Raw genomic sequence first — 25,004 nt, forward strand, 5'->3', positions numbered from 1 at the left:
TGGAATCCTGTGGGTATATCATTTCTTCTGCTCCTAATTAGGAATAGTCTCCAATTTACTTAGCATTAGTACAGAATTGATTATAGCTTGGCCTCACCTCATAAAGTAGACTGACTTTGGAACAGCATCAAACAGGTATTTATGTTTTAAAACGTATGGTCCTTCTGACTTTCATTCTAATTTTCGACATTTACTACTTTTCCTTTCCTTCCTTCTTCCCCCAACTCGACTGCAAACAACACAGAAATCTCGTCAGACTTAGCAAAGGGGGAAAATGTGATTTTTAGTGTCTTCCTATGTGCTAGGTACTGTGCTACTTGTTTCTATATGTCATCTCAGATAAGCCTTACCACATCCTCGTATAGATAGGAAAACTGAGTACTAAAACCTAAAAGGTGGCATGAATGCCTCCACTTTTAGTGTATACGTACTCAATTCTTATAGCAAACAAATTATATTAAGATATGCAGTACAGAATATTTTCCCTGTTGTTGGAACTATGTTATTTGGACTGTCAGCAGGAGCCTCCCCAGCTTGCTGAGTGATTTCCACGGTTTCAGAAACAAATTCTTTAGAGTTCACTGCTTGTACCGTATTTCATGGATCCTAAGATACATAATTTTTCTGATTTTAGAAACTTTGACGTGTCTTATCATTGACAGCAGGTCACTGTTTAATGGGTGGCTCTTTTTTTATTCTTAATGGTACATAAAATAATGTGACTTCAATCTGTGTCATCTTGGATTCGGTGGAAGGGCGTACCAGGGTCTCTCCAGTGTTTAAATGATGGGAGCAAAGCTTGAGATTCAGTTACAGAAATAGGATTATGGACCCCCGACCCTCTCGTGCCGTTCACAGTCCTCTGATGCAGATGGCTCCTGTCTTTGCTTGCCAGTCTGAGACATCGAGAGTTTGTACCTTGAGCTCAACTTACTTCTGTCCCATACAAAGGTCAAACCCCCTTACCGAAGATCTCTTTTCTTCTTAATCTAAATGTGCCTCAGTATTTTCACCTGTAAGCAATATAGTATAATGTGGTAGCTGCTGATCTTTGGTCAATATCAGAATCAGCTGAGCACCTATTAAAATTATGACGGCCCAGGATTCTCTTGCTTACTTCAACGGGCCTGGGCCTCTGTGTACTTGTTTTTAGCTCTCCAGGTGATCCTGATAAACACGAGTTTGAGACTCGCTGGTGTAGCTGTTGAGAGCAGGAATTCTTGAGCCCGACCGCCCGGACTCGAGTCCTGGCTCCACCCGTGTAACCTTCCTGTTATTTTCCGTGTCTCAGTTTCCTTATCTGCAAAACAGGGACCAACAACAGCATCTACCTCAAAGGATTATTGGGAAATTTAATCAAATGAGCCATGCAACCTACTTAGCCCAATGCCTAACACATGTAGCAAGTGCCCAATAAACATCACGTTTCATTACTCCCTTCCTACAAGGCTGAACTTTTCTATCTCATTCCCAGAAACCAATCTCATCTTTTCCTCGATTCAGGGCAGCTGACAGCTTTGTTTGGTAACTCGAGTCTCCCATGTTATCTCAAAGAATAGGACTGAGAAGAAAAACTAAGATTCCTTTTTAATGAGCAGGGGGAGGTCTGGAGTCTGTTGAAACCAGGGAGTATAAAACAGAATAAGGATAAAGGTAGGTTCAAAAAAGTCACACTGTGAGTTCACTTGTAAACGCTTGCCTAATTCAGGGTTCTAACCCTCCCCTGCATCCAAATCACTGTAGGAACTGAGAACTAAAAAATGTCTGGGCAGCCTCCAGGTTCCCTCACACAAGAGATTCAGATTCAGGTGGCCTGGGGTAGGGCTCAGACATGGGCAATTTTTCTCGAGTTCCCAGGTAATTTGAGTATGCAGTCAGAGTTGATAGCCATTGATCCAACTGCATATTTAGAAGATTCTAAACACCTCTCGCATGCACAAAGAGACCTGGAAATCTTCCAGTTAATAGGGTGTAGTGTTAGCTGAAGTCTAATCTATCAGCCATTTGAATGCATAAATTTTTTATTCAGAAATAAGAACCGTGCACATTTTGTACAAGGTAGAAATTAGAACCTTTCTGAGCCTGATTTGAAGAAATAAAATTTTAAAAACCCAGATGCTCTGAGGGTATCCAGTCTTCTGCATATGCTAGTCATATAATCTTTTATTTTCTTTATTTTCTTTTTCTGGATGGCCACTGTAATAGATTAAGTCTCTGATCTTATGTTCCCCAGCTTTCCTCAAACAGCTAAGTTGAATTCCTGTCCAGATGACTGACTGACTCTTATCTCTCCTTATCCCACTTACTTAGACATAAAGAGATTCTAAAGTCCTCTTACCTGTTGGGGAAGTGGTTGTAAGGTGGATTTCTCTCTTATCCTTTTTAGAGCACTCTCTATCTGCCAACCTTAGTAGTCTCTTTTTATCTAAAATGCCCATAAACCTGCTATGCCTGCTCTAGGGATATTATAAGGATCAAACAAATATGTGTAAGCACTTTGAAAACTGTAAAACTCCCGTTATATCATGCCCTGCTCAAAAGCCTTCATTGGCTTCAGCTGTCAGTCTACTTAAGGAGCAATCCCTCAGCTGGAACTCAAGGCCCTCTCCCAGACCACCATTCCAGCCTTGTCTTTGGCTGTTCTGACACACGGAGAGCCACGCTGCAGGGGAACCGATCTGCCAGACTGGAAGCAGACTGAGGTACCAGTTGTGTATTACATAGATGACAGTAAAAAGAATCTGATTTAGGGTGCTGGCAGCTGGAATGGAAAAGAGGGAACAGAAAGTAGGTACATCACCAAAGTAAAATATCTGGTACAGCTAATTGTTTGGGTATATGTGTGTGGGTGGATGGGTAGGCTGGGTTGAGGTGGAGAAGGGAGAGGCTGAAGGTAGGGGAAATGTTTTATAGAAATGTTTATATATCTGTAACTGGGTTAAGAGGAAGGACTGCTAAAGGAAGGATTGGGGACCCAAATATTGAGTTTGGTTTTGGACATGTTGAGTTTAAGGTACTACGGAGGCGTCCAGGTGAGTCGAAACAGAAGCCTGGAGATTGGGGTAGAGATGTTTTTGTCTCTTGTCTACAAAGAGAAGAGTGCAGGCAAGGGAGAGTGGGTGAGATCAACAGGAGGGTAGAAAGAAGAGCAGGGGCCAAAGGAAAGAATCTTGAGGATTTCGGCATTTACTAGTCAGTATGAGTAAGAAAAGGTAGGGGAGGAACCGGCCAGGAGTCACTGCCAGCAAAGCCAGGGGATCACATCCCACGGGAAGGTCTGAGGGAAGGTCTTCGGATGTGGTGAGTTACAGGCTCCTGATGAATTTCAGAGGAGACATCACTCAAGTGGCAGGGCAGAAGGCAGATGACGAAGCGTTAAAGAAATGGAGAGTATTGAGGAAGTGTGTGCCGTGCGCATGGATTAGCCTTTCAAGAAGTTTAGAAGTGAAAGGAAAGGAGGCAGAAGACAATTGAACGCTTACCACTAACAAAGTGGAAAGTGAAGGCAGGAAAGCACGAAGCTGGAGCCGTGAGATAAAAGTGAGCTTGTTTTAATAAAAAGAGGAGAAAGTGCTCTCGTCTTAATGGCTCGAAGAATGCTGATAGCAGCCGTGTGTGAAATTGATTTCTGAGGCCCAGCACCAGAGACAGACAGGCTGTGAGGCCAATGGGGTAGTAAACCATGATTTAGCACCTTCGCTTTCTGTGCTTATTACAAAACGGGCTTTAAAAAAGATGCCTGTGGTGCATCTCGGTAATCTTGATATTGTCTGTGGCCAAGATCCATTTTAATATATTCCTGAGGCATTTTAGTGATTATAACATTACTTGAAGCATCCGCCTGTTAACTTTTCACATTACTAACCATGATTAATGCAATGCATACATTGCATTGCATCCCTACCATTAAATAACATTGAATGATACTGCAGGAAAAATAATTCCTCTTGCTGAAAACAAAATGACGACGGACTCAAAATGCTTGCAACATTGAAAGCAAAAATTAAGTTTTATGAATTCTCAGGGAAACTCTTTGCTTCTACTTTATCAAGCATTGAGGGTCAGAGAAGTGCTCACGAGATTCACAAAAACCATATTATGTTTCATATGCTAATAAACATTTATAAAAGGTTTCACTGATGGCTCCTAGACATTGTCATTTAATTTACAAATGAAAGACTGCATTACTTCCCATGTATACAATACTGATTGATATTTTACAACTATGATTTCAAAATGCTAACAGTACAGGGAATTTAGCCAGCTCAGAAATACAAATACTTTTCATGAACTTGACTGGGAGATAGAGACAACTGGTATATACGCCTTTAATCACCAATATTATATTCCATCTCAATTTAAGTAGATCAGTATTGTTTACAAATAATGACAAACTATAACTGACTGAGAAAGACAAGTCCTTTTAGAAAACCAAAGTCTTTCTTGCAGTGATTTAAAATAAGGGACTTATTCTACAGTCTACTCCCTACAATATTACAGAAAAATTGTAGGCTATTTATGAAAGACAGCATCGTTTCACTAGGGAACGTCTGCCCTCATTGCTGTAGTTAAGACAACGAAAGCTGTATGAAGGTTACTGACTCTCAACTGTTACTGATAAAGGACTTAATAATATGTTGAAAATATATCTAGAAATCAGAATATCTTTTTAAATAACCACTAGAAGTTATACTTGTAGAGAACCACAATAGCAGTTTCTGTTTTGATACAAAATAAATTATGTCATGAAAATTACTGATATAGCCATTAGTAGAAACAGCATAAAATGAAAAACCATTATTCTTTACCACCTGGATAGGAAATAAGTCAATACAGAAACTGAAAGCCATCATATAAAGCTAACTTTTATCTCATTTGGGAAATTTTTGCTTACCAGTACTTAGTGATTTTTAAATAATTAAATAATACACATTTATCAACAAAAATACAGTGTATACTTTAGCATTTTTTTTTTTTTATTATTCAGGAGTCAATGATTTGACAGAGGTTCTGGATGCTGATAATTGTATTGTAAAGGAGTCCCCAATAGAGATTATTTGTTTCAAGAATTACTTTTAATGAAACGATTCTTAACAGCTGAAGCCGTAGGATCATCTCTACTTGAATTAGCAATTTAGTACTGTCAACATTTTCATATTTTAGAACTTTTATTTTTTAAACAATTTTTATAGCAATCCTGAGTTAAATTGAGCAAATGTTCATGTCTCATCGCCAAGTTAGAACATTTATTTGTAAGTATGCTCATTTAGAATTGTAGACATATTTATGGCTAGGGATGTTTCAGAAAGTATCTGGCCCCAAATCCCACAATGGCCAAGTCCTGACCCTCAGCCTGTGTCCCTCTTTAGAAGTTTTGCCATCAGTATTATCCATATCTGTTCTGTGATGCATTATAAAATTAAAATTGCTCACAAAAAAGTCAGTTAAACACTACACATCCATTGAACATTGATCTCTGTATCAAGCCCTGTTTTAGAAATTAGGGGTGTCAAAAGGAATTCCCTTTGACACAATTTAATGAAAATACACTTTAATTAATGAAAATACAATTTAATGACAGTACAGTTTAATTAATGACAATACAATTTAATTCATCTTTTTTTACTTTTCTATTGGTAGAGGCCTATGCCTTTGATCAAGTCAGGACTCCCTCACCCACCCATCCTTGTTCCCTCCTCAGCCCAGCACACTGGTCTCCACAAAGTGCTGCTTCCCAGGTGTTGCGGAAGGACTGACTGACTATTGTTTACTCAGTGATGAGGATTCTTTGGCAGATAAGCATCTAGGATTTGAATTAAGCTAAATTAAGGCAAGATGTGACAGGTTAATCAGCTTTTAACATGTTGGGTAAATTTCAAGTTGGCGTAAAAAGACACGTGGAGAAGCAGAAGTGTGATCATCTTTTTCTTCCATGCGTCAGATTAATTTTTTTCCTCTTCCATTTCCTTACTTATCTGCAGTTTCTGCATATATATTTCCCCCCTCTGTCTTCAGAGAATCTGAATGTATATAAATGAGAGTGAAAGCTGACATCGGTTGTTAATTAGACACTCAACTACAACTTGTCCTGGCCTGCCTTGCGTTAATTATGCATTCAATGAATATGCACTGAGACCGATTATATGTCCGGTGTTCTGCGAGGCACTGGGGGTACAAAGGCATGTTCATCTTTGTCATGGCCCTTAAGAAACACACTGTCCATTCTTTGGGATAGATGTATAAATAAGTAACTACAGTACAGTGGCTGACAAATGCTAAAATAGCCGTGCGTATCAAGTCCTAGCAATATGTTCAGAGTATACAGGAGAGGCAGTGATTGATTTTGCCTGGAGATTAGAGAACATTGCACTAGAAGATGGCGTGGGAGCTGCAGGAGCAGAAGTATACAAGTCGAAGAAAGAAAAGGATGCAAGGAACACGGAGAGGAAGGCAATCTAGGCAACAGTAGGCTCATGAACAGAATATCAGAGGTGCCCAAGCAGCTTGTCTGACTGAGCAGCAGTGCCCTGTCACTGGAGTGTCGAGGATCTGAGTGACCAGGAGCGACAGAAATGAGTCTAGAACGTTGATTTAGGGTCAAGTTAGGAAGGGTGTTGTATGCCACTCTAATTTGGACTTTATCTTATACTCGGTGGTTCTTAACCTTTTTTGGAGAACGTGATGAAAGCTATAAATCCTCTTGCCAGAAGCTTAATAATGACACACATACACCAAAAATGTTGCATACAGTCTCTTGAGTCCTCACAGCCCATCTGAAATCTATTACTTGATGCCACCAGCTCTAGGCAGGTAGTGGAACCACAGAACCCCCTTAGGGAGTGAACTTTAGCTCTGCATTCTAGAAAGGTAACTGGCAGCAGTGTGGAGGACAGACTGGTGGGTGGAGAGGCTGAGGTCAAAAAATCAGATGGGAAGCCTACTGCAGAATGCCAGGCATGAAATGCTGGAACCAGAATTAAGGCAGTCAAAGTAGGGATTGGGGAGGGTGGGAGTGGAAGAGAGACATTTCAGAAGTGGAAGTGATGAGACTTGGTATCTGATTAAATGCAGAGAATGTTGAGCAGTCAGATATTTTGTTGTTGTTGTTTATCTCACTTCCTCAGTAGATTATAAAGGAAACATAAGCATGCGGGATTAGAGCTTAAGATCCATGAGAAAGCAACAGGTTCTTCCATAAGCCAAGAGGCAGAGGGCTATGCGGTAGTGAGCTCTGCTGATACCTACTGGGAGACGCTGAGAATCGAATAGGGAGCTGTTGAAATTGGTACACGTGGATGGGAGACAGTCATTTCGAAGCAGCAAGTTAGCTTGCTGGTTACCGCCTATGCCTTGCTTACAAGGCTTCCTGGCCCATGTTGAGTGTTGTCCTTGAGTGTTTAGTCAGGTATAGATGCGAAGGAAATCTGATGATGATTGGCGTCAATGTACATTAAGCAATTATGGTGCTTCTGGATTGCTGGGACGCCGGGTTGGTTTGCTTTACTTTAATGATGGAAAAGGATCATCAGGACCATAAGTAGACCCTCAAAATGATTTACTGCCATCCTGCAAAACTCGTGAACCTGTTCCAGTTATTCAAACTGCTACCTATAGCTACAGTTACAGGTTAAAACTAGAGGGAATGTTATCTGTTGAAGATACAGAGATATGGTAATTGAGAGAGCTGTTGCTTTTAAAAATGGATCTGAGGGCTTCCCTGGTGGCACAGTGGTTGAGAGTCTGCCTGCCGACGCAGGGGACACTGGTCCGGGAGGATCCCACATGCCGCGGAGCAGCTGGGCCCGTGAGCCATGGCCGCTGTGCCTGCGCGTCCGGAGCCTGTGCTCCGCAACGGGAGAGGCCACAGCAGGGAGAGGCCCGCGTACCGCAAAAAAAAAAAAAAAAAAAAAAAAAAAAAAAAGGATCTGAGTCATAGGTGCAGTGTTCTGACAAAATTTATCTCCTAGTGTGGAGGAGGGTGGGTGGTGGTATGCATTTGAACTGAAGAAAATAATAAAGTCCCAGAACTTGAGACCACTTGGAAATTTTAAGTAACTAGATATTTCTCTCTCTCTCTCTCTTCCCCTTCTCTCCCCCCTCCCCACCCCCACTCCTGTGCTTATTGCATATCCTATGTACGTTTTTAAGAAACAGATGACAAGTAACTGAGTAATCTAAGATTTAGAACAAAACATACTTCCGAAGCCTTTCACCCTCTCTTAAATATTTGTCCACATCTATTACATTTTCTTCTAAATGGCATGCATAGGAATTATTGCAGTGCCAACAGTAGGTAGTTCAAAAATAGAAAGCATAATTCCTGCCTTCAGCAAGTTTATGGTCTAACTGGGAAGATCATTGTTATGTAAAATCACCCTAAAGAGCTACAAAGTCTTGTTTTTGGTTTCATGTAGCCTTGCAAACTGATAATGCATGGATGCAACATCAAATAATTGCAAATTAAAATATTGAGATAGTAAGCGCTTATCATTCTAATACTTTTTCTGGGTAAAGGGAATTTAATGTGCGCAAAAGTAGAAAAAAGAATATAGGAAAAAAGAAAATATAATATTGCGTCAGAGAGAATGTTTTAGATTTCGATTCCAAACATTCATCCCGCAGTATCTGAATGGCACTTGAGAGAGAAAGGACCCGATCATGAGCGTCGGAAAGGAACGTAAATTACACACCCAAAGTCCTCTGGAAGTTCATTCAGAACCATTTCAGCAAATTTTCTTTCTTGGCTCAGGTGGCACCATGGTCAACCAAAGAAGAGTTAGGAAAGTTCTCCTAAAACCAAAGGCTTGATTGTGGCGTGAAGTGAAAGTCATTTCTTCTAGCTTCTCTATTATCAATTGCAGTTTGGGGGTTTTGTTCAGCAAACTCTAAGCCATATTAATCTATTAACTTTCCAGTTTTCTCAGGGAATCACAAAGTGAGTGTTTTCTCTGTCAGGAATTCTTTCTCCATTGATTCCAAAGCCCAACATGTGCTTTCCAGAGCCTCTGATGTTTCATTAGTTCTACAGATGTTTTGTAAATGAATTGCAGCAAAATTTGCCTGTGCTGCAGAAAGTATGGCTGATGGGAGTTGCAGTTTGGACAGAGCTTGGGTTAGATGAGATGGAAGCGGAAACTGAAACTTCTAACTGGCTCACCAGGAAGTCAGGAATTCACAAAAAGAGCAGAAGAAGGAATTTCACTTGAGGGGGTTTTTCAAATATGCCTGTTTTGGGGAGTGGAGGGGTGTGGACGTCCCAGGAGATGACTCGTCACTGTTTTCCTTGGTGCTTGGCTTATAGATTATTTTGCACTGGAGATTTTTTCTTTCTTAGAAACAAAACAGCAACCAGGAAGACGAGCTTCAGTTTTAGAACTCCAGGTAAATGGCTTAAGTTTCACATTTGAGGAGAAATAGAAGAATGTCTTCAAACTATCCATACAGTGCAAAGGCCATGGAAGTAATGACGGTCAGGGTAAACATGGGAATAGATGATTTTTTTTAAATGACTGCAGTTTCTACAGCATACAATTCTCCTATTGTCCAATTTTGTTTTGTAAAAGAAATGGAATTACCAGTTTCAGCCTTCTATTCCTAATTGAGCGGCCCCTAGGTTTAGGAGTTTGGCTGCTACAGTTGTTATTAAAAAGAAAATTATTACAGTGGAAAAAAGAAAACCAGACTGACAGGCTCTTTCTAGTAGAAAATCTCTTTAAATCTTCCAGACGCTCTCAGAGAGTGTGTCTGGAAGATTTATATATATATATATATATATATATATATATATATATATATATATATATACACACACACACACACACATATACACTCACATATGTATATGTGTATATACATAATCTACATACATATACGTATATGTATACACATAAATATACATATATATATATATAGGTTTTCATCCAAACTTGTTTGAAATCTCTCTCAGAAAAAGAAATGTATAGTAGTATTTATGTTAATATTCTATCCACATTACAACAAAGCAGAGTCTTTCTATTTGTGAAGTTTATGCTTTTAAAGTAGTAGAAACTGACAGTGATAGAATATTTTACTAGGCCTTTCCTTGAGATAAACTGGCTCAAAATACTCCATGACCAGTCACAAATATCCTGAATACTAATCTTTGCTCATATCAGCAATTATTGATTTGAATTCAGCTGGCTGTGAAATTGTGTCTGGTTGAGCCTTCCAAAATGCCCAGAGGTTTCTCAGCAGTTTCCGAGATGAGATGTAATCCAGCCTGGGCCTTGGATGGGATACAAACAAATCAAGTTACCCTCCTTCTGAAATGAAAATCTTCCTGAAGCATTTGACATGGAGCAGAGGCAGGCTTTCATTTCCTAAAAAGTAATGAAGCTGTCTTAATTCCATCTCCAAGCTGTTATTCCTAGATTGAGAAAGGATGCTGAGGACAAAATCATTTTTCACAAGAAAAGCAACAACATTAATACTTGTCGTTCTATTTAAAAAAACTGTGTACTGATAAAATTCTGTCTAAAATGGAAAGGAAGGTCAAAATTGGAAGCCAGGCAGCACAAAAGGTTGTCAAATTATGAGGATAAAACCCGGTCCCTTGGTGAAAGTGGGGTGTTAAAGTCCCCTATACGATTGTGTTACTGTCAATTTCCCCTTTTATGGCTATTAGCATTTGCCTTATGTATTGAGGTGCTCCTACGTTGGGTGCATAAATATTTACAATTGTTATATCTTCTTTCTGGATTGATTCCTTGATCATTATGTAGTGTCCTTCTTTGTCTCTTGTAATAGTCTTTATTTTAAAGTCTATTTTTTCTGATATGAGAATTGCTACTCCAGCTTTCTTTTGATTTCCATTTGCATGGGATATCTTTTTCCATCCCCTCACTTTCAGTCTGGATGTGTCTCTAGGTCTGAAGTGGGTCTCTTGTAGACAGCATATGTACAGGTCTTGTTTTTGTATCCATTCAGCCAGTCTATGTCTTTTGGTTGGAGCATTTAATCCATTTACATTTAAGGTAATTATCAATATATATGTTCCTATTACCATTTTCTTAATTGTTTTGTGTTTGTTTTTGTAGGTCTTTTCCTTCTCTTGTGTTTCCTGCCTAGAGAAGTTCCTTTAGCATTTGTTGTAGAGCTGGTTTGGTGGTGCTGAATTCTCTTAACTTTTGCTTATCTGTAAAGGCTTTAATTTCTCCATCGAATCTGAATGAGATCCTTGCTGGGTAGAGTAATATTGTTTGCAGGTTTTTCTCCTTCATCACTTTAAATATGTCCTGCCACTCCCTTCTGGCTTGCAGAGTTTCTGCTGAAAGATCAGCTGTTAACCTTATGGGGATTCCCTTTGTATGTTATTTGTTGCTTATCCCTTGCTGCTTTTAATATTTTTTCTTTGTATTTAATTTTTGATAGTTTGATTAATATGTGTCTTGGCGTATTTCTCTTTGGACTTATCCTGTGTGGGACTCTCTGTGCTTCCAGGACTTGATTGACTATTTCCTTTCCCATATTAGGGAAGTTTTTGACTATAATCTCTTCAAATATTTTCTCAGACCCTTTCTTTTTCTCTTCCTCTTCTGGAACCCCTATAATTCAAATGTTGGTGAGTTTAATGCCCTCCCAGAGGTCTCTGAGTCTGTCCTCAATTCTTTTCATTCTTTTTCTTTATTGTGCTCCCTGGCAGTTATTTCCACCATTTTATCTTCCAGCTCACTTACCCGTTCTTCTGCCTCAGTTATTCTGTTATTGATTCCTTCTAGAGTATTTTTAATTTCAGTTATTGTGTTGCTCATCACTGTTTGCTCTTTAGTTCTTCTAGATCCTTGTTAAATGTTTCTTGTATTTCCTCCATTCTGTTTCTGAGATTCTGGATCATCTTTACTGTCATTACTCTGAATTCTTTTTCAGGTAGTTTGACTATTTTGTCTTTATTTATTTGGTCTTGTAGGTTTTTTCCTTGCTCCTTCATCTGTAACATATTTTTTGGATGTTTCATTTTTTTGATGGGTGGTGCTGTATTCCTGTCTTACTGGTTGTTTGGTCTGAGACGTACAGTCCTGGAGTTTGCAGGCAGTTGGATAGAGCTGGGTCTTGGTGCTGAGATGAGGCCCTCCAGGAGGCCTCACTCCAATTGATATTCCCTGGGGTCTGAGGTTCTCTGTTAGTCCAGTGGCTTGGACTCGGAGCTCCCAGCACAGGAGCTGGGGCCTGACCTCTGGCCTGGGAACCAAGATCCCACAATCTTCATGGTTATAAAATAAAAAAACAAAAAAAAAAGAAGAAAGAGAAAAAAGGAGCAGTACAATATCAAAGAATAAAAAATAAAATTAGAAAAATAAAGCTATAATTGAAACAACTGCAACAAGGTAAAATAAAACCACAAGAAAAAAGAAAAAAAAAAGGGTGGGGAGCAACAAGCCAAAAGGAGAGATCACCGGTCTCTTGGGGTTCCTCCCGTCCCCTTAGGTGTGCATGGTCCCCCACTGGTACCTGGTGGGTGCCTTTGTTGTGGGGAGATACGAATTCCACATCCTCCTCATACACCATCTTGACTCCATCACCTTATCTTTGATAAAGGAGGCAAGAATATACAGTGGAGAAAAGACAGCCTCTTTAATAAGTGCTGCTGGGAAAACTGGACAGTTACATGTAAAATAATGAAGTTAGACCACTCCCTAACACCATTTACAAAAATAAACTCAAAATGGATTAAAGACCTACATGTAAGGCCAGACACTATAAAACTCTTAGAGGAAAACATAGGCAGAACACTCTGTGACGTAAATCACAGCAAGATCCTTTTTTTTTTTTTTTTTTCTTTGCGTTACACGGGCCTCTCCCTGTTGTGGCCTCTCCCGTTGAGGAGCACAGGCTCCGGACGCGCAGGCTCAGCGGCCATGGCTCATGGGCTCAGCCACTCCACGGCACGTGGGATCTTCCCGGACCGGGGCACGAACCCGTGTCCCCTGCATCGGCAGGCAGACTCTCAAACACTGCCCCACCAGGGAAGCCCACCAAGATCCTTTTTGACCCACCTCTTAGCGTAACGGAAATAAAAACAAAAATAAATGGGACCTAGTGAAACTTAGAAGCTTTTGCACAGCAAAGGAAACCATAAACAAGACAGAAAGAGAACCCTCAGAATGGGAGAAAGTATTTGCAAATGAAGCAACTGATGAAGGATTAATCTCCAAAATTTACAAGCAGCTCATGCAGCTCAATATCAAAAAAACAACCCAATCCAAAACTGGGCAGAAAACCTAAATAGACATTTCTCCAAAGAAGATATACAGATTGCCAACCAACTCATGAAAGGTTGCTCAACATCGCTAATCATTAGAGAAGTGCAAATGAAAACTACAATGAGACATCACCTCATACCAGTCTGGATGGCCATCATCAAAAAATCTACAAACAATAAATGCTGGAGAGGGTGTGGAGAAAAGGGAACCCTCTTGCACTGTTGGTGGGAATGTAAATTGATACAGCCACTATGGAGAACAGTATGGATGTTCCTTAAACTACAAATAGAACTACCATACGACCCGGCAATCCCACTACTGGGCATATACCCTGAGAAAACCATAGTTCAAAAAGAGTCATGTACCACAATGTTCATTGCAGCCCTATTGGCAATAGCGAGGACATTGAAGCAACCTAAGTGTCCATTGACAGATGAATGGTTAAAGAAGATGTGGCACATTTATACAATGGAATATTACTCAGCCATAAAAAGAAACGAAGTTGAGTTATTTGTAGTGAGGTGGATGAACCTAGAGTCTGTCATACAGAGTGAAATAAGTCAGAAAAAGAAAAACAAATACCATATGCTAACATATATATGGAATCTCAAAACAAAATTTGGTTCTGATGAACCTAGGGGCAGGACAGGAATAAAGATGCAGATGTAGAGAATGGACTTGAGGACATGGAGGGGTAAGTGTAAGCTGGGACGAAGTGAGAGAGTATCATTGACGTATATACACTACCAAATGTAAAATAGATAGCTAGTGGGAAGCAGCTGCATGGCACAGGGAGATCAGCTCCGTGCTTTGCGACCACCTAGAGGGGTGAGATAAGGAGGGTGGGAGGGAGATGCAAGAGTGAGGGGACATAGGGATATACATATGCATATGGCTGATTCATTTTGTTATACAGCAGAAACTAACACAACACTCTAAAGCAATTGTACTCCAATAAAGATGTTAAAAACAAACAAACAAAAAACCAAAAACCAACGTGGTCTCACCAGGTAGTAGCTGTGTGATTTGGCAAGGGGAGAGGGAAGTGGGGCAGGGGGACAAATGTTTGTGACCTGAGTGGAGAGATGAAATAATTAACACCAACCTGCTAGAAACTACACTAGGCACCTTACATATGATTTCCTAGTTAATCTTCACCATCACCCTAGGAAAAGAAACATAAATATCCCCATTTCACAGATGGTGAAACCCAGGCTCGAGATCTGACAAAGGGCTCTCGTTCAGTTTACTAACATATGTCTAGGAAGGTCTGTCCCACCGCCAAGCCTGTGCTCTTTCTCCTGTACCTTGATGCAAGGTGTTCAACCTCTCTGAGCCTCAATTTTCTTATTGGTAAAATAGGAAAAACTTCTCCTACCTGACATGGCTCGTCTTGAGGATTAAATATGACCATCCATGTAAATTCTAGCATACTTCCTGGCACACAGGTACTTAATAAATCCCAGCATTTTGCCCTCACCACCCACCTCCTAGGTTTAGGCGCAGCTAGGTGCCCTTACAGCAATGTGAAAGGGGCACCTCTGTGTGCGTGCATGGACACAGCAATAGGAAAAGGAGAAGAGCACCCAAAAGTCCTGCTGTGGCCTAGATAGCTTTTCCACCCTGTTACAGAACTGACTTTTCTCCTCAGTAGCAAGGGACAGGCTTCACGTAGTGGCCTGTGAAAGACTGTGCACTGTGTCACTGTCAGCTCATCATATACCCCAGCAGTGTAGCTGTGATAAGAACCAGATGATCCAAATTTCCTCAGCAAAGCCAGCAGCAAGTATCTGGGAAGGCGCATGCCTCAGTATCCATCCACATACCCTGCTCTTTAAGAAAGTACATCAAAAAGCTAATGGACTTTTACAAGAGCCCAGTTACTGCTTAACGTCTGTAAGCTCTCAGGAGCAGAGCATCACAACTCCTACCACGTACAGTTGGCGGCAGAACCCGTATTCCAAGTTCTTAAAGAAGCCAAGGATTAGGTAAGATTTATAGGGACCGGATGTAGGGACGCTAAAAATGAAGTCTGCAAATTCGTTTCCAAAGCTTGGTACACAGATGGGGTGTTCCTGTGTATAGATTTCTCCACATTGCATGGGCACACCACGGGAAAAATGTTTCTCTCATCACTGGAGGAGTTGCTCCCCCACTTTTTAATTTCGAGGTGTGTAACATCCATTTAGTACAGTCACATACACAGGTCCAGATGGCTTAAGCTAAATGCTGTCTGTCTGGGAGAAGAGGAAAACCTCCTTGCTGATTTTGAAAGAGTAAGAACCGCTCTTCCATTCATCCCATTACGCATTTTCCTACTTTTGAGGATCTGTTGATGTCTGAAAAACACTTTGCTTATAAGATAACTTATAAGATAATTTGCTATAAGACTTCAATTCTACAAAAACCTGTCATCCATTTCCTCAGAACCTACTTTTGTTTTCATTTTGTTCTGTATAACTTGACCTCTGGTTACAACGTTTGGAAAAAATATTTTCCAGATACTCTGTGTATGTATCTCCGAGTAGATATAATTCTGTCTTCTTATTGCTGATTTGTGCTTTGTCCTACAACATCTTTCCTAAGTCTTTGATAATCTGTTCAGGTTCCAGTGGAAGAGGGTTCTGGCTAAGGAGGTACATAGGAGGTCATTCTGAGGTTAAGTGTCTATTGGGCTGTGAGGTGCAGGGAAACTATAGCTTCATGTGATTACTCTGTGTTAACTACTTGTAGCTGTCAGGCTTAAAGCTGTTCACCTGAGACTTGGTTGCTGCAATTGCCTCTGAAATTAACCACAAAATGATCAGATGAAAACACGTTTAGACAAGCAGTAATAGCGAGAAAATGACACCATTCTGAGGTTGATGGATTTAGAGAAGCTCTTCTCATCTTCGAATATTCCTGGGAGGTATACAGTGATGTCGGCCACAGTCTGTATTCCATGCAGTTGGCATGGACTGAGGCTTAGAGTCACTTAACTGATGGGGAACAAGGGTGGAGGGAAACTGAGAAGTTGATGGCTGAATTTTCTAAAACAAGACTACAGTTGACCCATAAACAACTCAGGTTTGAAGTGCGTGGCTCCACTTATATCAGATTTTTTCAATAGTAAAGACTGTAGCTCTACGTGGCCTGTGGATATGGAGGAACTGCGGGTAGAGAGGGCCGGCCGTAAGTCACCCTAGATTTTCAATTGAGTGCAGGTCAGCACCCTTCACCCCCAAGTGTTAGAGGCAACTGTAGTTGATGTAGGAGTCATCATCAGTGCTATATTCAGAGGCCATCATGTGGTACCAAAGATCTAGAAATAGCTAGACTTTTTCTAAATTGAATAACTCATGGGAAGTATTTGATTTTCATAGGATTGTAGAACCAAGACTCAGGCCTTTCTCCTCTCAGTGTTCGCTAGATTTCTGAAATGTCAACTCAGAGGAGGTGCCAGTTATCCATTCTAACCCAGCCAGTGACTATAGAAAAAAATAAGTGCTATACTAAGAAGGAAATTTAAAATGGGCTTTCCCCTCAAGTTCAATATCAGATGCAGTTTTGACCTTTTCTGATAAACTCCTATTGGTGGAATCTTGGCTTACATACAGAATTTAATGGTTGCACTTTTGTCCTCTGTCGATTAGTAGCTAAAGACCATCGTCTCACCTGACACTGTTGCTGAAATTTCTAGCAGTGGTCGGGAATAATCTCTTGATCACTGTGTTTTTATAACATGCATGACCTTGTTTCTGAGATATTGACATTAAAATATTAGGTTTATGTGATGGAAATCAAATCAAGAAACATTGGTGGGGATGTAATGGGAAAGCTTAGAATTTTGGTTTCAGAAGCAATCAGCATTGCCTCTAGGCAACTCATTATCTATTCCTGTTTCCTTCTGCTTCAGTTTTTCTTCCTACATGCAATTCAAAGTTTACATTTTTTTAAAAATGCTACTTTGAAGTGAAGTGGAATGCACATTCCACAATAAGAGAGTAATAAACATGAGTCCCACCTGGACTAAGTATGAAAGTTATTTATAATGAAGGCCCTCTTAACAGTTGTAATAAGCAGATGCTTCTACGTCTTAAATGACCTGCAAGGCATTGCTGAAATGTCATTTCTGGTTATAGATGTAAAACTCTGGCACAGTTAAAGAGGAGGAAAATTACTTTCTCTAACATTAAACATGAATTCAGTTAAAATGAATTATGTTTATTCTGCTGGTTAAAAGGAAAGTTGGAGTTCGTTCCAGTTTAAGGAATAAGTCCATGACTTTCTTCTGGGCTAGTGTGCAATGTCCTTCAGGGAAATGTGGGCACCTAGTATGTCTAGTTGTGTGGAAACTTGTAACTGGTGATGAGGTAAGATGTTTAGTCAGTGAACCCTCACCTTAGAGCCATTTTAGTGCCTCTCCAGACATGGCACATGAAAAATATCAAGCAACTTTAGCACAGAGTTTGAAACAATTTGTTTCTCTAGAAAAACCAAATCTCAGCCATACATTATTTCCTAAATATCTTATCCAGAGAGGTGCCAGAGAGAAACTGCTGCAGGATTTGGTATTCTGGTGTTCTTACCTCACATGGAAGTAGAGTTCACATGTGAATGCCGCATGTGGAATTTTTTTTTCAGTTGTAGTAATTGGATAGTATCATAATTTGTAATCACTCATCTTGCTTAGTTTACTTACTTCATGCAGGCTAGCATTTGTGTTGCTGGTTTTCATCTCAGTCAGATGGAATTTTAATAAAATAAGGGAAATTGCATCGTACAATGCATGTGTGTCACGGAAATAATTACTGCATCAGGCAAATACTCTCTCAACAGAACCATCTTCCAGTCACACAGAGCAAACAAAACGGGAGCCAGGAGGTGCCCAATAAACTTTTTAAAAATCTAAGGAATGAATTTACTGGGTGAGCAAGAGACTCGGTATGTATATTTAAATGGCAAAGGGTCTTTCCTCCCTCACTAGCCTATTAAGCTTGGAAACAGAATACCCCGTATTGCTGTGATTAGAGATTGGCTTTATTAACCCTAAAAACCAGGTTTTGGAGCTCAGTAAATACTTCCTTTAGAAAGGACAAGTTTGGGGGTAACCAATGTGTTTCTGTTTCCTATTCAATGCTGCATTTTATAGGAACCTCAAGCTCCTGGCAGGTCATATCACCAGGTCAGTGTCATGTGGCAGGAGACTGGAAGGTTCTGCCGTGGGAAAGCCAGGGTTTTAAGAAAGATGAACCTTACATAGTGCAGTGTTTCAACTAAGCTCAGCAGAAAAAAAAAAAAAGCACCGTTACCCATGATGCTAATAAGTAATATTAAATAATAATGTTAATAATAGCTTCAAATGCTTACATAGTATTTATTATTTAGGCCCTATGAGCTTTTTAAAGTGTGCATATGTATTTGTTTTTATTGTGGCATAGTATATATAACATAAAATATACTGTCTTACTCATTTTTAAGTGTTCAGTTCAGTGGCAGTAAATACATTCACATTGTTATGTGGCCATCACCACCATCGATCTCCAGAAATATTTTCTTCTTACCAAATTGAAATTCTGTATCCATTAAACAATAACTCCCCATTCCCCCCTCCCTCCAACTCCTAGCAACCACCATTCGACTTTCTGTCTTTATGAATTTGACTACTCTAGGTACCTCCTGTAAGTGAAATCATACAATATTCATCCTTTTGTATCTAGCTTACTTCACTTAGCATAATGTCCTCGGTTTATCCATGTTGTAGCATGTGTCAGAATTTCCTTTCTTTTTAAGGCTGAATGGTATTCCATTGTATGACTATAGCGTATTTTGTTTATCCATTCATCCCCCCACGGACATTTGGATTATTTCTGTCTTATGTGCTTTTTATATATTAACTATTTTAATCCTCACAGTGTCTCAGTGATGTAGATAGTTTTATTATCTCCATTCTATGATAAGAAAAGTGAAGCATGAAAACATCACAGCTGGGAGGCTCTGGAGCCAATATTCCACTCCAGGCTGAGTACGTCTGTAGTCCCTACTTCTAACCACTATCTATCCTACTGCTCATTTCAAATGATTTAGGACTCTAAATATAGCATGCACCAGCTAGACAATCCTTGATATAATACTCTAAAGCCAGGTTTGTGGCTCCATTTATACCGGCAGTAAAAGTTCCAAGGAGTAGTCAATTTGACAAATGAGCCCCATAGCAACATATTTAGAAAGAATCCCATTACTGCAAAATAAATAGTTTTCTAGGGGTGAAACAATGTGCTTTTCTTTTTCAGGAGCTCCTCCTAATTGGATGATATAGCCTTGAGTATAACTAGATAGGGCGTGAGAAAGTCTTTAAGAGCTACCATTTATGGAGCCTACTATATGCTGGTCATTTTACTTGCATCATCTCAAGTTCTCACAATGCTTTATAAGAGGTCACCCTCCTGTTGCCTCTGTATTCCATACTCTTCCAGTATTATACACTGCCTATGCTCTCTCCTTAGAGAAAAAACTGAAGATGAACTGTCATGTTGCCTCTCATGCACATTTTCTTTACAGTTTGCTTTTTCCAAATATAAATAGTTTTGAAATTTTAACATTTGTCATGTGTATGCTATTGACATGAAGCGATACCACCTTTACTATATGGGTGTCACTTGGTTTATTCGGTAAAGTAACTTGGCCACAGTTTACACTAGCTACTTGTAGAACTCTTGCCATGGGCTGAGTTATATCCCCCCCAAATTCCTATGTTGAAGCCCTCCTGCCCAATGTGATGTTATTTGAAGATGGAGCCTTTAGGAGATAATCAGGGTTAGATGAGGTGGTGAGGGTGGGGCTCTTATGATGAGATTAGTGCCCTTCTAAGAAGAGACACCAGTGAGCTTGCTCTTACTCACATAAAGTGGAGGTCATGTGACCACATAGTGACAAAGAAGCCATCTGCAACCCAAAGGGAAAGTCTTCACTGGGAGCCAACCATGCTGGCATCCTGGTCTCGGACTTTGACTCCAGAACTGTGGAAAAATTAATTTTTATTGTTTAAAACACCCAGGCTGGTATTTTGTTACGGCAACATGAGCAGACTAATACAACTGTGAACGTGCATATGTGACACATTCTCAATTTATAATAACATAATAATTATAGGTAATATTTATTTGTGATTTACTCTGAAACTAGTCCTAAGTTTAGTTTGTATAACTAGTCTTTCTACAGTGTGTGTGTGGGTGTGCACGCACACACGTGGATGTAGTGTCATGGTTTTAATATTATCCCCATCTTGTAGAAAGGGAAATTGAAGTGTAAAGAGGGGGTAAGTTACTTGTACAAGGACATATAATTACTTAAAAAACAATCCATATCCAAACCCAGGCAGTTTTTTTTTTTTTTTTGCGGTACACGGGCCTCTCACTGTTGTGGTCTCTCCCGTTGCGGAGCACAGGCCCCGGATGCGCAGGCCCGGTGGCCATGGCTCACGGGCCTAGCTGCTCCACGGCATGTGGGATCTTCCCGGACCGGGACACGGACCCGCGTCCCCTGCATCGGCAGGCGGACTCTCAACCACTGCGCCACCAGGGAAGCCCACCCAGGCAGTTTCTAACTTCAGAACCTGTTCTATTAACTATTATTATTATTCTATTATGTAACTGGCACAAATTTTCTCTTTAACTCTTCTAAGAAATGTGAAGCACTACATGGAGACCTGCACATAACAATTTTCCTTACAGTAAATGCAGATTTCACTAGGGAGTCTGTCAATAACAAGCAAATCTGTCTGTCTGGAGCCAATCCTTGCATTACTGAAGTTACTTCATGCAATTATTCTCATTAACACATCTGAAAACTAGGAATGATGCTGCTTCATTTAAAGAAAAGTCAGTTGTATAAAACGTTAAATTTTGGAAAGCAGTGCTGGTATGCACATGTCAGTCTTCTCAGAGCAGAAACATCTCTGAGTGCAGCTTCTCTCTTCACGAAGCAACAAGCGTAGACTCATGAACCCTGGGCAAAACTGTGACTTCAGTGCAATCTATCTTCCTCTGACCCAGATTCTTATTTCTGGCCACCTTTTTCTGTTCACTCCCGTAAATGCAGTCCCTTGCCCTTTTCAGTCACAGCCCAGGGTCCTTGAACTCAAATATCCCTCTCCCTAAACATATGCACAGTGTTAAATTGGAAAGAATCTGAGAATCTGAGCCCATCTTCATCCTCAGCAAGGCCAGCATGTACAGACACACAGACCACCCACACTTTAGGGCGCACGTTTCCCCGTTCACTGAGGACTCATACTGACCATCCTCTCCTTCCTCACAGAGCTCCAGGACCGCACGCTCTGAGGAGGACCGGGACGGCCTGTGGGACGCCTGGGGCCCGTGGAGTGAGTGCTCACGCACCTGCGGTGGAGGGGCCTCCTACTCGCTGAGGCGCTGCCTTAGCAGCAAGTAAGTCCTGAACCCACAACCTGGAGCTTTTGCAAGGCCCCAAGGGAGCAGGTTGGAGGCATACTTTTGGAGAAACGCAGAGCATTTTGTTGCACACAAATCCAGATGAAGGAATGAAAGGAAGGTCCAAAGAATGAAATATGACCATCTCCAGCTAAGTATTTAGATACTCTTATATGATAAGCAATATAGAATTTATCTCATTCACCAAGCAAATTTTCTTATGTTTTCATGTTAGAACTGGAAGGAAAATTTATTATTAGAAATGGATCTAGCATCTATAGCTCCATAACATATTATACTTTTGGTACCATCTTAATTATGGTGACAATAATAACAAAAAAATTAACGTTAACGTTAATAGCATATTATGTTGGATTCCAATGTTACCAAGTAGTTTGCAAATGAAGGATATATTGATTTGGTTTCTTTAGATGTTATAATGACCAGAAGTTCCCCAAGGTCATTCAGTGTCCTGAATGATGAGTTTTACATATTACGAGGTTTGGAAGAATAGGAACTGCAGTGGAAATTGGGGCATGAACACTGGGAGAGATGATGAAAAGGGAAGTAAGAGTGGCTAACAGTTCCTAAGCTGAAAGGAAAAGGCTGGAGGTGTTAGAATGGAAAGTCTTTACGTAGAATAATAATAATAATTCAAAAGTGCTTCTTGAACTGTGTGGTCTGTGACCAGATTTTTCTCCAAACTATAAAATACAAAGTACTATGGTGATATTTTTTTAATGAAAGATTTTATTCGACAGTGAAAAGTGTTATATGTGGCAAGGAAGAGGTTTGATCAAAATTACTATATATTATAAATAAAACATGAAACAGAAGAAGGGAAGATTATTCATCTGCTGATTCTTCTAGACTTTACATGACCAGCAGAAAGTGGTGAGATACAGTTTCAGGAAAATGTCAACTTATTCTAATAAGAGTGAGAATTTCTTGAAATCAGGGTCCAGGTCTTACTTTTTTCTGTATCCCCCAGGTCTGCACAGGGTCTGAGAGATATTAAGAGCTCAATAGATGTTTCCTCACTGAATCCATTGATAACTAGATATCGTTTTGGTTCCAGAGAGGCCCCAGTGGAAATAACATACCCAGGGGAAAAATGGCCAATGGGCATATCTTGAAAGATACCAGATCAATTCTGGTATTTAGCCATTCTGGTGTTTGGGTCTACACTGAAGATCAGTCTGTTGGTTGAATCCACTAGCGAGTTTGTCTGTCTTCATTGGAGGCCAGCTTCATATCAAACCAGATCTGTGAACCGATAAGAAAGAATAGACCTTTCATCGTAATGATTCACCTGTTCTCTTAATCATGAATATCAAAAACTTCCTAAATCTGTGCTACATGGTGATAGCACTTTGGGCCATAACTGATAATAAACACACATCAGTAAAGCCAAAAGGTACAACTTTGGAATGTTCCTATTATGTAGTTTGCCCAAGTAAGCATGCTTGAATATTCTGTAGGGATGAACCAAAACATGTGTCTCACAAAGCTGGTAAGAAATGTATGGGAACTTTCACATTGGCTCAGTGATGTGAAAACCTTGTACTGAGTGAGAAACAACTTCAGGAATGAATTAAAACCACAAGTGAAAGTCTGTCATCTGGAAAATCATCAAATATTGATGTCCTGTGATATTCAAAACTACCATTTTTGTCACCTAGTAAATTAAGTCTCCAGTCGTTAGGATTTTATTAAGATACTATGGGCGGTGTCAGTGTCATCTACTTGGGTCAGGGCTGTCATCTATTTATAATGAACTGAAAAAGTAGAATGTAAATTCTAAAATTATGAATGTATATATGTCTCTATTTGACGCCCAAATATTGAAAAAACACATTCAGTAAACTCATACTGGTGTGGATAGGAAGTAAAAAAAGAATGGGGAGAGAAGTGGACCACCTATTCTTTAGGGATTTGAAGAAAAAGAAAAAAATCTTCAAACAGATGGCATTCCCAGATCTGGTAAGAACATAAAGAAATAATAAAAGAAGTGACTGCACAGCTGAATCAACCTATGTGTTGTTTTTCTCAAGAGAACCGGAATCAGTACAGTTCAGCATAAAGTCACTTCACAACACAAGCTCTGTTGAAGAATGGTGTCAAAATATATGTCGGGAGCAGATAAATAGTCCTGTCATAATTTTTTTAAAAGATGTACATTGGCCAAAGTAAGTTACCTAGCCAAGTCCAAAGTCAATGTGCGAGAGCAAAAATGTTACAAGGAAAGCCATGCGATGTAGGGCAGGTAAAGAATTGGGACCATTTTGGCAATCTACCATGGATGGTCTTCTGTGGCAATTCATTTCTAATGGTTAATGGACTTAGTAAGTTTTCTCTCATCTCTCCACTCCATATTTAGGCATCCAAATTCAATTTAGTCACCTTATAACTCTTGGGAAAGGTCAGAGGTTATGAATGTATATGTCTTTACAGGCCCAGCTGGTAACTAGAATGTGTGTTGTAATGTAATGGTCAGCATTCCAATTCAGCCCAAGTAACTCCCATCCACCTGCCGAGTTAACCTGCCAGGCCCATTTTCTAGCCCTGGTGATATGATCTCACAGGTCACATTTAGGTCTGATATCAGATAATAATTATTCTATTCCCAATATGATAGAACTGTAATGGAAGCTAAAATAGTCAGATTGTATGGAATAGATGACAGTAGCTCAACTTCTGGAGTTAAGTATGTTCCCTGATGGATTGGGAGCTTGGAGGAGGCTTGGTTAAAACCCTGAGTATAGAACATCTTCTCTGAGTGATCTTTTGGAAAAAAAAAATCAGTGGAGGCAAAGCACAGTGAAAATATAAACAAGCATTAAATATAAAATCCTTCATTCTCAACTGGCAGTACTTAGTGCTGGGAAAACAGCCCTGACACAGGGAGATACTGAGCAGAATCCTTTCCTTGGCTTCTCCCCTGTCTTTTTTCTAGGCTCACAGAAAGTAAGCAGTGCTTGATATTCCCAATTTCTGATATTGCAACATTGATTATTGCCTTTTGCTGCAAATTTAATTTGAGCAATAAAGGAAGGCACTGTATAAAATTTTTTCTACAACTTTTGATAATTTCTGTAAGCTTCCATTAGGTTTCATTGAGCAACTCTAATAATGCAGTTGTTGCTAATCACCAAGTGGTATATAATGTCTGCTTTTATTTTTTTTAATTAAAAAACAGACTCTACCTACTTGTACTTTATGATGGTCCTTTGTTTTATTACACATGAATTAAACAATGTACCAACTACCTTGAGAGGCTGCTTCTTCTCTCTCCAGTTTTCCACCTCTCCCACTAAATACTCTGCAATCATACTTT

General features: G+C 39.9%; 1 protein-coding gene across 1 annotated transcript in view; it reads left to right on the forward strand.

Moving 5' to 3' along the window:
* Positions 1 to 25,004, forward strand: part of ADAMTSL1 (ADAMTS like 1) — a 480,443-nt gene that overhangs the window by 13,028 nt on the left and 442,411 nt on the right. Inside the window, exon 2 of the mRNA XM_032634986.1 lies at positions 21,537 to 21,664. Coding sequence (XP_032490877.1) covers positions 21,537 to 21,664 — 128 coding nt within the window. The remainder of the gene's footprint in view (positions 1 to 21,536; positions 21,665 to 25,004) is intronic.

Source organism: Phocoena sinus, chromosome 6, assembly GCF_008692025.1.
Source record: "Phocoena sinus isolate mPhoSin1 chromosome 6, mPhoSin1.pri, whole genome shotgun sequence".
In the NCBI taxonomy this organism is placed as follows: Eukaryota; Metazoa; Chordata; class Mammalia; order Artiodactyla; family Phocoenidae; genus Phocoena; species Phocoena sinus.